General features: G+C 46.3%; 1 protein-coding gene across 1 annotated transcript; it reads left to right on the top strand.

Moving 5' to 3' along the window:
• Positions 1-608: 608 nt before the first annotated feature.
• On the top strand, positions 609-10878 carry LOC311134181 (keratin, type II cytoskeletal 8-like; the record flags this gene model as incomplete). Its single annotated transcript, XM_084167794.1, has 9 exons — positions 609-1064; positions 2652-2860; positions 3115-3175; positions 6640-6735; positions 6895-7059; positions 7697-7822; positions 7981-8201; positions 10380-10426; positions 10577-10878. 9 exons carry the CDS (start codon positions 609-611, stop codon positions 10876-10878), a joined length of 1683 nt encoding a protein of 560 aa, XP_084023920.1.
• Between the last annotated feature and the right edge of the window lie 2161 nt (positions 10879-13039).

Raw genomic sequence — 13039 nt, 5'->3', positions numbered from 1 at the left:
GCACCTTTTTTCAATGCTGAATTGAATGGTGTCCAAGGTGTCATAATTAGTTTAGCCAACATCCTGTCTAAATTTGAGAGTAATCCAAGAAGTACTCTGTAATCGAATTACAATATGTTTGCTGGTAATGTAACTGATTACAGTTGCAGTTTTTTTGTAATCAGATTACATCTAACTGATTACATGTAATCAGATACTCCCCAACCCTGATATAATGCATTCTGCACTGGTCAACTGCATTGAGACTTTAACATAAATAAATGATCATAAGAATAGCCAGAATAGCATGATGATAGCACATTATGCTGAAAACAAGGAAAAGCAGCTCCAAATCCATCTAAAGCTTCACTGAGACTGGCAATCCCTGTTATGTATGTTTTGTATTCTCTCATATTCAATCTGTGTGCTGTAAATGTGTAACAAGACCCTATTATTTTCCTCCAGCATTCCTCTATTCTGCGTTTATCCCCAATGCATGCTAGCCAATCATGACGCCCCTCGGACCCTCCCCTTTCCAGATAAAAAGAGGGCCAGGGAACAGTGAGCTCCATCTACAGCGAGTCTCTCAGTCTCTACACACCACCTCCTGTAGCACTTGCTAAGTCGTCATGTCCACCAGAGCTGTGAAGAACACCAGCTACTCTGTGAGGTCCTCCTCTGCAGTCATGGGCTGCCCTCAGAACTTCAGCAGCAGGTCCTACTCCGGCGGCTATGGCGGCAGCGCCAGACAGAGCTACAGCGTCCGCAGCTCCTACGGTGGCGTTGGTAGCAGCGGCGGGGGCGTTGCAGCAGGTGGTTATAGGGTAGTTGTGGCTGGGGGGTCCGGGCAAAGAAGGGGTGTGATGGAGTTTGGGTATGCGGGCATGGGTGTTGGCGGTGGTATGGGGATGGGGGGTGGGAAGATGACCTGTACGGGACCCCCTCAAATCACAGCTGTTCAGGTGAACAAGAGCCTGCTGGCCCCCCTGAACCTGGAGATTGACCCCAACATCCAGGTGGTCCGCACCCATGAGAAGGAGCAGATCAAGACACTGAACAACCGCTTTGCCTCCTTCATCGATAAGGTCAGTTCCTCATGTGTTCCTATCACAACAGGGTCAAATGCATAGTGCATGCCAAATACTTTCATACACATGAGGTGAGCTTGATTTAGCTCATCTGGTACAATGGGGCCAATGGAGTGGTCCCAAAAGTGCAATGTCCACCCACTCTGCACCGTGGTCAAGCTAAATCAAACACACCTCAGGTATATTATAGCATTGGACAGTAAAATACCTGACACAGGTCTGGTTTGTATTAACTTGGTATTTGAAGGGAAAGATTATCTTGTGATTTCGGTAATCTGTTTTGGAATTTCTATGTTACCTATAAGCATTGCCTTACCTTCATCGAATAATCTCCCTGCTTTAGTCAATCATAACTGAATGTACATTATGTACAAAACTATGGAAATAAATTAAACTGTAAATATGTGACTAATTGCATACTATTGCATACTAAGCATATAAGACAAACTTGGTTATTAACAGATTAAAATTGGCATCACCAAACTCCCTCATTGATCACTACCCTCTTACTAAAAGAGAGAGAGTGGAAAGGGTGTAGATAGAGATACGGCCAGAGACAGACCACAAGACGAGGTTGGTTTTATGAATACAGGGTTTGCTGTTCGGAAACCCCTTCTAGACATTAGTAACTGACTCTTAAATCCACAAAACAATCTTTCTTGTGAGTAGAATTTGTAGGCAACTAGGGATTTGTTGTTGGGCAGGGATCCATCTTGTCACAGGATCCTCTCTTGCTCAATGTGCCATTGTCCCATAGGCCTACACACTCAAACAGGAAATGGCAGATTCACTGTCAGATATATCAGCCCATTCATGCACAGGGCTTATCAACTGTCAATTATCTCTACAATGATTACATGCTTCAACCATCCCTTATTGTTTTACCTACCTTAATGGGGCCCCTTATTTCTAAAGAACCAAATAACTCAAGGATCAATGTACAGCTTAAGCCATAAATCGGTTATGTTTACCGCCAGGTTAACCTTATCTATGTGTGGCATTCTACCCCTCTCCACACCTTAGCGATGCACACATCTGCTCTCTCTCCTCCTTGCTTGTTGTGTTTGAGTGGAACCCCACCCAGGGGCAGGGGGACAAAAGACAAAACTTGAACAACATGAATCATGTGTGTAACTTTGTTTCAGAAACAGTACCACATTGTGCTGAAACACGGACACACATTGACACACATTTGTTTGTTGGACATTCTTTAGCCTATACATCCATTCACACTTTTGCTATATCCATTCATGCGCATTCATTCATTCATTTGTTTGTTCATACCTTCCTTCCTATCCTCCCTCCCTCCCTCCCTACCTCTCTCCCTCCCTCCCTCCCTCCCTCCCTCCCTCCCTCCCTCCCTCCCTCCCTCCCTCCCTCCCTTCCTTCCTTCCTTCCTTCCTTCCTTCCTTCCTTCCTTCCTTCCTTCCTTCCTTCCTTCCTTCCTTCCTTCCTTCCTTCCTTCCTTCCTTCCTTCCTTCCTTCCTTCCTTCCTTCCTTCCTTCCTTCCTTCCTTCCTTCCTTCATCCATTCATTCACAAGTTTCAATCAATGACACGGATCATTTCCCTTTTGTCCCTGCAGGTGCGTTTCCTGGAGCAGCAGAACAAGATGCTGGAGACCAAGTGGAGCCTTCTGCAGGACCAGACTACCACCCGCTCCAACATCGACGCCATGTTCGAGGCCTACATCTCCAACCTGCGCAGACAGCTGGACGGCCTGGGCAACGAGAAGATGAGGTTGGAGTTGGACCTGCACAACATGAAGGGTCTGGTGGAGAACTTCAAGACCAAGTGAGTACTTTCTTCATATTATAACGTCTTGACAAGAAGGGTTCATTGGGCCTGAAAAGGTCATTAGCATTAGCATGCTATTTTGGAAAAGTTGCACTACTGTACAAATCTGGGTCTCAAATCCAGTATTATGATTTCAAGACGCTTTTCTTTTTGATTAAATACAAATTTTAATCCTAAACATGATTTCATTTTAAGCTTGTCAGAAATGTTTCTTGTTTGATTTAAAGGCTTGCTCTATTCTCCTCTCTCAGGTATGAGGAGGAGATCAACAAGCGTAACGAGTCTGAAAACAACTTTGTTCTCCTGAAGAAGGTCAGTAGACTAAATAATTCTAGAAGCCTCCCTACATGCATAACTTACAGTGCATTGTTACTTTACCTCAACATCAACAAATTGGCTGAAGTAGAAAAGTACATTTACATTTTAGTAGTCTAAAAATTTAGTAGTCTAAAAATTGTTTACAACAATTATAGCTTCTGAGGTGGAAGTTGGGAGAGTTATATTTGGGTGTTTCAGTGAAACGTAAGTGAGGGAGGCCACGCTCTCTCGCTTTCCCAGATGTTTAGTTCATTTCATTCCGATCTCCTTTGCATTGTTGTAGCCATTTTCTGTAGCCTGTCAACTATGCCTCTGTCTATCCCTGTTCTCTCCTCTCCGCACAGGCTAAACAAACACCTCACACCGCGTGGCTGCTGCCTCTCTAACCTGGTGGTCCCTGCACGCACGACCCACGTGGAGTTCCAGGTCTCCGGCAGCCTCTGGAACTGCCGTTCTGCGGCCAACAAGGCAGAGTTCATCTCAGCCTATGCTACCCTCCAGTCCCTGACGGAAACATGGATTACCACTGAAAACACTGCTACTCCTACTGCTCTCTCCTCGTCTGACCATGTGTTCTCGCATACCCCGAGAGCATCTGGTCAGCGGGGTGGTGGCACAGGAATCCTCATCTCTCCCAAGTGCACATTCTCTCTTTTTCCCCTGACCCATCTGTCTATCTCCTCATTTGAATTCCATGCTGTCACAGTCACTAGCCCATTCAAGCTTAACATCCTTGTAATTTATCGCCCTCCAGGTTCCCTTGGAGAGTTCATCAATGAGCTTGACAAGTTCCTTTCCTGAGGATGGCTCACCCCTCACAGTTCTGGGTGACTTCAACCTCTCTACGTCTACCTTTGTCTCATTTCTCTCTGCCTCCTTCTTTCCACTCCTCTCCTCTTTTGACCTCACCCTCTCACCGTCGCCCCCTACTCACAAGGCAGGCAATACGCTTGACCTCATCTTTACTAGATGCTGTTCTGCTACTAATCTCACTGCAACTCCCCTCCAAGTCTCCGACCACTACTTTGTATCCTTTTCTCTCTGGCTCTCCTCCAACACTACTCACTCTGCCCCTACTCAGATGGTAATGCGCCGTCGCAACCTTCGCTCTCTCTCTCCCGCTACTCTCTCCTCTTCCATCCTATCATCTCTTCCCTCTGCTCAAACCTTCTCCCTCCAATCTCCTGATTCTGCCTCCTCAACCCTCCTCTCCTCCCTTTCTGCATCCTTTGACTCTCTATGTCCCCTATCCTCCCGGCCGGCTCGGTCCTCCCCTCCTGCTCTGTGGCTTGACGAGTCATTGCGATTTCACAGAACAGGGTTCCGGGCTGCCGAGCGGAAATTGAGGAAAACTAGACTCCCTGCGGACCTGGCATCTTTTCACTCCCTCCTCTCTACATTTTCTTCCTCTGTTTCTGCTGCTAAAGCCACTTTCTACCACTCTAAATTCCAAGCATCTGCCTCTAACCCTAGGAAGCTCTTTGCCACCTTCTCCTCCCTGCTGAATCCTCCTCCCCCTCACCCACCTCCTCCCTCTCTGTGGATGACTACGTCAACCATTTTGAAAAGAAGGTTGACGACATCCGATCATCGTTTGTTAAGTCAAATGACACTGCTGGTCCTGCTCACACTGCCCTACCCTATGCTTTGACTTCTTTCTCCCCTCTCTCTCCAGATGAAATCTTGCGACTTGTGACGGCCGGCCGCCCAACAACCTGCCCGCTTGACCCTATCCCCTCCTCTCTTCTCCAGACCATCTCCGGTGACCTTCTCCCTTACCTCACCTCGCTCATCAACTCATCCTTGACCGCTGGCTATGTCCCTTCCGTCTTCAAGAGAGCGAGAGTTGCACCCCTTCTCAAAAAACCAACACTCGATCCCTCTGATGTCAACAACTACAGACCAGTATCCCTTCTTTCTTTTCTCTCCAAAACTCTTGAGCATGCCGTCTTTAGCCAACTCTCTTGCTATCTCTCTCAGAATGACCTTCTTGATCCAAACCAGTCAGGTTTCAAGACTGGTCATTCAACTGAGACTGCTTTTCTCTGTGTCACGGAGGCTCTCCGCACTGCTAAAGCTAACTCTCTCTCCTCTGCTCTTGTCTTTCTAGACCTGTCTGCTGCCTTTGATACTGTGAACCATCAGATCCTCCTCTCCACCCTCTCCGAGTTGGGCATCTCCGGCGCGGCTCACTCTTGGATTGCGTCCTAACTGACCGGTCGCTCCTACCAAGTAGCGTGGCGAGAATCTGTCTCCGCACCACGTGCTCTCACCACTGGTGTCCCCCAGGGCTCAGTTCTAGGCCCTCTCCTATTCTCGCTGTACACCAAGTCACTTGGCTCTGTCATATCCTCACATGGCCTCTCCTATCATTGCTACGCAGACGACACACAACTAATCTTCTCCTTTCCCCCTTCTGATAACCAGGTGGCGAATCGCATCTCTGCATGTCTGGCAGACATATCAGTGTGGGTGATGGATCACCACCTCATGCTGAACCTCGGCAAGACGGAGCTGCCCGTTCCATGATCTCGCCATCACGGTTGACAACTCCGTTGTGTCCTCCTCCCAGAGTGCGAAGAGCCTTGGTGTGACCCTGGACAACACCCTGTCGTTCTCCTTTAACATCAAGGCGGTGACCCGATCCTGTAGGTTCATGCTCTACAACATTCGGAGAGTACGACCCTGCCTTACACAGGAAGCGGCACAGGTCCTAATCCAGGCACTTGTCATCTCTCGTCTGGATTACTGCAACTCGCTGTTGGCTGGGCTCCCTGCCTGTGCCATTAAACCCCTACAACTCATCCAGAATGCCGCAGCCCGTCTGGTGTTCAACCTTCCCAAGTTCTCTCACGTCACCCCGCTCCAACGCACACTCCACTGGCTTCCAGTTGAAGCTCACATCTGCTACAAGACCATGGTGCTTGCCTACGGAGCTGTGAGGGGAACGGCACCTCCGTACCTTCAGGCTCTGATCAGTCCCTACACCCAAACGAGGGCATTGCATTCATCCACCTCTGGCCTGCTGGCTCCCCTACCTCTGTGGAAGCACAGTTCCCGCTCAGCCCAGTTAAAACTGTTCGCTGCTCTGGCACCCCAATGGTGGAACAAGCTCCCTCACGACGCCAGGACAGCGGAGTCACTCACCACCTTCTGGAGACACTTGAAACCCCACCTCTTTAAGGAATACCTGGGATTGGATAAAGTAATCCTTCTACCCCCCCTTACCCCACCCCAAAGAAAGAAAAAAAATAAACATATTGTAAAGTGGTTATCCCACTGGCTATAAGGTGAATGCATCAATTTGTAAGTCGCTCTGGATAAGAGTGTCTGCTAAATGACGTAAATGTAAATGTTATCCAGAGCGACTTACAGGAGCAGTTAGGTTTAAGTGCCTTGCTCGGTTACTGGCCCAACCTGCCACCCTACATGAACCTAGATATGTTCTGCTTTCTCAGGATACAGATGCTGCATACATGGCCAAGATGGAGCTGGAGGCCAAGCTGGACTGTCTCACTAATGAGATTGAGTTCCTCAGGAGTATCTATGATATGGTAATGTACCATGTCCATACTGCAATGGGAGAGACTGACAGAAAATATTTGAAGGACTAGCCTATGCTGTAGATTCCATTGGATTTGGAATCAATTGTGTGAAGAGTAGATGCCGGTTGAAATCTAAAGGTTTCTTTTCATCCTCTCTTGGTTCTTCAGGAGCTGCGTGAGCTGCAGTGCCAGATCAAGGACACCTCTGTGGTGGTGGAGATGGACAACAGCCGTAACCTGGACATGGACTCCATTGTCGCTGAAGTGCGCGCCCAGTATGAGGACATCGCCAACCGCAGCAGAGCTGAGGTCGAGACATGGTACACACAGAAAGTAAGCCCTTTCCCCTGTGAGGCCCCCGAAACCCCTCACACCTCCGTAACCTTTTCGAGATTCAATATTGGCTGTGCTCCAATGTCCATACTTGCATATCACTGAGAATGGATGTCCTAAAGAGGATGCTGGTGGGAGGAGTTGTAGGAGGATGGGCTCATTGTAAAGACTGGAATGGAATAAATAGAAAGGTATCAAACACATCAAACATATGGAAACCACATATTTGACTCCGTTCCATTTATTCCATTCCAGCATTGCAATGAGCCCGTCCTCCAATAGCTCCTCCTGCCAGCATCCTCTGATGTCCAATGCCTAAGTGGTATGCTAATGTAGATACTAGAACAGAACCAGAACCAGAGCACTCTGCTTTGAGGCAACCATTATAACCATAAAATCTTAAGTTCTATAGTTTGGGTGACAGTTACCTCAGGGAGGATCTCTGAGGGAGGATAATGTCACTGTGTGAGATTATGATTCGCTAACCTCCACCTCATCATTGTAACTATACATTGGGAAACCCTCGCGATTACCAAAGCAACGGTGTAAACAAAGGATATTTCTACCGTTTCAGGTATCCACTCTGCTAGCTACATGGACTTCACTGTTATGTTATGTCTCTATGTTTCTGTAACAGTATGAACAGATGCAGGTGTCAGCCAGCAAGTATGGGGACGACCTGAAAAACACCAAGGCAGAGATCGCAGATATGAACCGCAAAATCATAAGATATCAGTCTGAAATTGACATGATGAAGGGTCAGGTGAGTGTCTCATACTGTATGTATCTCAGTCAATATGTAACAGAAGTGCCATGTTATCGAACACCCCTAGTGTGGATAGACTCTCTGCTATTCAGTGGTAGGTTCAACAACATTTACAAATAGGAACACAACTAAAAATAAAAAAATTCTGACAACAGCGCACCCACCTGGAGAACCAGATTGCTAAGGCAGAGGCGTGCGGTGAGCTGGCGGTGAAGGATGCCAAGCTTCGCATCAACGATCTCGATGTGGCCCTGCAGAGAGCCAAGCAGGACATGACCATGCAAGTCCGCCAGTACCAGGAGCTGATGAACGTCAAGCTGGCCCTGGACATTGAGATCGCCACCTACAGGAAGCTGCTGGAGGGAGAGGAGAGCAGGTAGGAGACGTGGGCCCTGCCCAAATGAAGTGGCTGCCTTCACTCTTTCCCTCAGATCTGATCTGAGTTAGGCTTTCATTTAATGTTCTTTTAGATTAGTGAGTAGTCACGGGAAGTAAGGAGGAAAGCATTCACACATGAGAGCATTAAAACAGTGTGTTGATGACCAATGAGTTAATTTGCTCACTGATCATATCCCTTCCACAGAAATGAATGAATAGAATGGGCATCCCCATTCAAGTCAATGATGTCAATGATGGCATAGTGGGTGGACTGGCAGCTATTTTGAGTGTACCCAGGCCAGGAAGTAAAAGCAAGAAGTTTACCCTTCAATATGTGCTGTGATTTGTTGAGTCAACTCAACTGACATTGCAAAAAATACACAGTAGTGGTGCGTGGGTAAAATCACTGGGGAATCCAAGCCAGGAAAAAAAGCTATATTAAAACCTATGTGTTGTAATAATTGCGTTGTTTGCTCTATAACCTGTTAGTTCATATGCCTTGTGACCGTGATATTTGACAGTAACAGTCAAAAGTTTCAGGGGTTTTTCTTTATCTTTACTATTTTCTACACTGTAGAATAATAGTGAAGACATGAAAACTATGAAATAACACATATGGAATCATGTAGTAACCAAAAAAGTGTAAAACAAATCAAAATATATTTTATATTTGAGATTCTTCAAATAGCCACCCTTTGCCTTGATGACAGCTTTGCACACTCTTGGCATTCTCTCAACCAGCTTCACCTGGAATGCTTTTCCAACAGCCTTGAAGGAGTTCCCACATATGCTGAGCACTTGTTGCTTTTCCTTCACTCTGCCGTCCGACTAATCCCAAACCATCTCAATTGGGTTGAGGTCGGGGAATTGTGGAGGCCAGGTCATCTGATGCAGGACTCCATCACTCTCCTTCTTGGTAAAATAGCCCTTACACAGCCTGGAGGTGTGTTGGGTCATTGTCCTGTTGAACAACAAATGATAGTCCCACTAAGCCCAAACCCAATGGGATGGCGTATCGCTGCAGAATGCTGTGGTAGCCATGCTGGTTAAGTGTTCCTTGCATTCTAAATAAATCACAGAGCGTGTCACCAGCAAAGCACCCCCACACCATAACACCTCCTGCTCCATGCTTTACGTTGGGAACTACACATGCAGAGATAATCCGTTCACCCACACCGCGTCTCACAAAGACACGGCGGTTGGAACCAAAAATCTCAAAAAATAATTATGTCAATGATGTTTGGCTTTGAAGCCAAATCCAAACTGGCTTCCCTTTACAAAATTTTTTGTGCGCCAGGACCATTCAAAGCTGAGCTCACTCAGTTTAGCTCAATGCTGATTGGCTATTATTTAATTAAAAAATATATCAAGGGAGGCCAAATGCTCGCTGGCTTCTCTTACATTCAATCAAAGAGTGATTCAATGCTACGGGCGGCAACAATGTCATACTCGTTTTGACCAGACAGCATCAGATAGATGGGCTACACATACAGAGACAGAGGGGCGCTGTTTCGTTCGCTCGGATGCTTTCACCGGTGAGATACATTAAGGCTCTTGTTAATTGAAGGACATTTATGAAACACAGACAGACAAAATGTTTGTATGTTTTGTTCTTTTTTTCTTGATAAATTTTTTGGGGAAGCTTGGCTGCCCTTCACATCCACAAATACACGCCACTGAAAATACATTTAATTGCGTGAGCCACATCAGTTAGCATCATTTAATGAGAAATTCTTCACTACCTAATTATACATCTAGCTTAGGTGATTTTTGGTGGTAGCATTAGCTAGCTGGTGTCTGCTTGCTGGCTGAACCAGTCTAAAATGAATCCATATGAAACGAAAGGCAGGGATGCTAACAATGCCAGTTCACACAAGCTAGCAAACTATCTACCGTAAACAAGTTTGCACTAGGCTGCTAGCTGGAGCATGGTTTGCCGCAGTAGCCAGTGCGTCATAGCTACCGAGAGCGGAGGGATTTTTAGAGATGAGTTCCACGTCCTACATAAAAGATCGGTTGAGGGACGAGCATCACGTAGGAGTGACGAGATCTGACGTAAGACAACGTAGTGTACCCAGGAGTCTACCAGTCAAATTGCCAGGGTTAGAGCTTCCAAGCCCGTTCTATTCATTCTATTTCTATGATCCCTTCTCTCTTCTCTCTCCTCTTTACCCAGGCTGGTGACTGGAATCAAGTCGGTCAACATTTCCAAACAGTCTTCTTGTAAGTGAATGCCCTCGCACTCCACAGCTATTCTGTTTCACTTAATGCTTAGTACTTATTGTACATCGTACTTGTCAAATATCTGAGATAAATAAATAACACAAATCCATGTTCACTTCAATGACCCGACATGTTCATTTCCACTTCCAGCAATGAACTACAACTCCTACCCCCTGGAGAGCAGTCGCCCTACTAGCTGCCTCAGGGGCTCAATGGGCGGATACAAGAGCAGCAGCACTTACATCAGTGGCCATGAGAACAGACATGTAGGCCGCAGCTTTGACCTGCCTGGCAGCATCATCCTGGGAGCTACCAGCAGAGATGTGGATGCCAGCATCAGCCTGGGAGGCAGCAAAGGCACCAGCAGAGATGTGGATTCCAGCATCACCCTGGGAGGCAGCAAAAGCACCAGCAGAGACATGGATTCCACCGTCACCCGGGGAGACGAATGAGGAGACTTCGTCATCACAGGCGATGGTGCAATTTGTTTACTCTATCTGTCGCAGATTTATGCTTCCCCAACCTACCTTTCAGACTTCCACTCACATTCATTTCCCTTTTCTAGCGCCAGGTTACTACTTAATTTACCTGCCGAACAGTGACACCTGGAATCACAGGCAGTCTAACTGTAACTTCATTTTCCTACCCACAAACGGTCTGGTTTAAAGTGGTAAATGTGAAGGGTTATGTATTCCTGAAAGGCCCCTGAAAGTCAACCCCTAGTGTCCATTCGGCCTACTTGTTTTCTTGCTGACAATGTGTAGTCTTGTTCACTGTCGATGGATGCTTTCCATCTCATTTGACTGTCCACACCGGAGTCACCAGTAGGTGTCATTGTGGCACATGTTTTTCTCTCTGCTTGCTCTGAGACCAATTAAAGCACTTGGAGAACCAACAACCTCTTAATGTGTATGTGCTGTGTGACATATTTCTTCCATTGGGTGTCCATACGAGTCATTTGATGAGGGGATGCTGTTATCCTAATGCCAAACCCCACCAAAAGGGAAATGTATGAAATGTGTCAATGCAGGGCCGGCTCCAGGCATAAGCGACATAAGCGGTTGCTTATGTCGCTTAAAAGGAACCCCATAAAAGGAACTCACTATTGAGAGTAAGAATAGTAGAATACACCAGGTGCAATTTCAAAATTTGGTTGTGCATCAGCAGTTTTTCTCTTGTTATGTCAGTCCCTCAATTAGCTGACAATTAGCCATGTCAATGTTTGGATTGGTAGTTAGTCTAGCCAGCTATATAAACTTGTAGTAATCATGGCCGAATACCGACCGGGCACGCAGTATTAGTCATTCTCACTCAGATATCATATTAGCATGGCATAAGTAATGGCAAAATGTGTAGAATTGTTAGAAATGAGCGCTAAAACTGAAAAATGTATCTCTCTGCCCCTTGGCAAAATCAGTAGAACTGCAATACATGTGTTATAAAATTGCTAAATGTTCTCTCCGCCCCATGGCAAAATATGTATAATTGCAGTAAATGAACATTAAAACGTAGATTTTCTCTCTGCCGTTAAGAGGGGGGCCACTAAAATGTTTTGCCACAAGGTAGGGGCCCCCCAACCAAATCTTGCTTACGTCCCCAAAAGGCTAGAGCCAGCCCTGTGTCCAAGTCATTCCTCATGACCTCAACTGTGCGATCGGCTTTGGTTAGGTGAGACACTAAACATTCATTTATGCTGAAGGTTAAGTAAACAGGGTTAAGTAAACATGTGAAGAGTCACTGGAAGAATTTCACTGGACAGTACAGTACAACACAATACAACACAAACAATACAATAAAATATACTGAACAAAAATATAAACACAACATGCAACAATTTCAGAGATTTTACTGAGTTACAGTTCATATAAGGAAATCAGTCAATTGAAATCAATTCATTAGGCCCTAATCTATGGATTTCACATGACTGGGAATACAGATATGCATCTGTTGGTCAGAGATACACTACATGTCCAAAAGTATGTGGACACCTGCTCGTCGAACATCTCATTCCAAAATCATGGGCATTAATATGGAGTTGGTCCCCCCTTTGCTGCTATAACAGCATCCACTCTTCTGGGAAGGCTTTCCACTAGATGTTGGAACATTGCTGCGGGGACTTGCTTCCATTCAGCCACAAAAGCATTAGTGAGGTTGGGCACTGATGTTGGGCGATTAGGCCTGACTCGCAGTCTGCGTTCTAATTCATTCCAAAGGTGTTCGATGGGGTTGAGGTCAGGGCTCTGTGCAGGCCAGTTAAGTTCTTCCACACCGATCTTGACAAACCATTTCTATATGGACCTCACTTTGTGAATGGGGGCATTGTCATGCTGAAACAGGACCTTCCCCAAACTGTTGCCACAACATTAGAAGCACAAAATCGCCTAGAATGTCATTGCATGCTGCAGCGTTAAGATTTCCCTTCACTGGATCTATGGGGCCTAGCCCGAACCATGAAAAACAGCTGCAGACCATTATTACTCCTCCACCAAACTTTACAGTTGGCACTAAGCATTGGGGCAGGTGGCATTCTCCTGGCAACCGCCAAACCCAGATTCGTCCATCGGACTGCCAGATGGTGAAGCGTGATTCATCACTCCAGAGAACGTGTTTCCA

Source organism: Coregonus lavaretus (assembly GCF_964263955.1).
Source record: "Coregonus lavaretus genome assembly, chromosome: 8".
In the NCBI taxonomy this organism is placed as follows: Eukaryota; Metazoa; Chordata; class Actinopteri; order Salmoniformes; family Salmonidae; genus Coregonus; species Coregonus lavaretus.
Note: the sequence above shows the minus strand (reverse complement) of the source record. Positions and strands in the feature narration are given on the sequence as shown.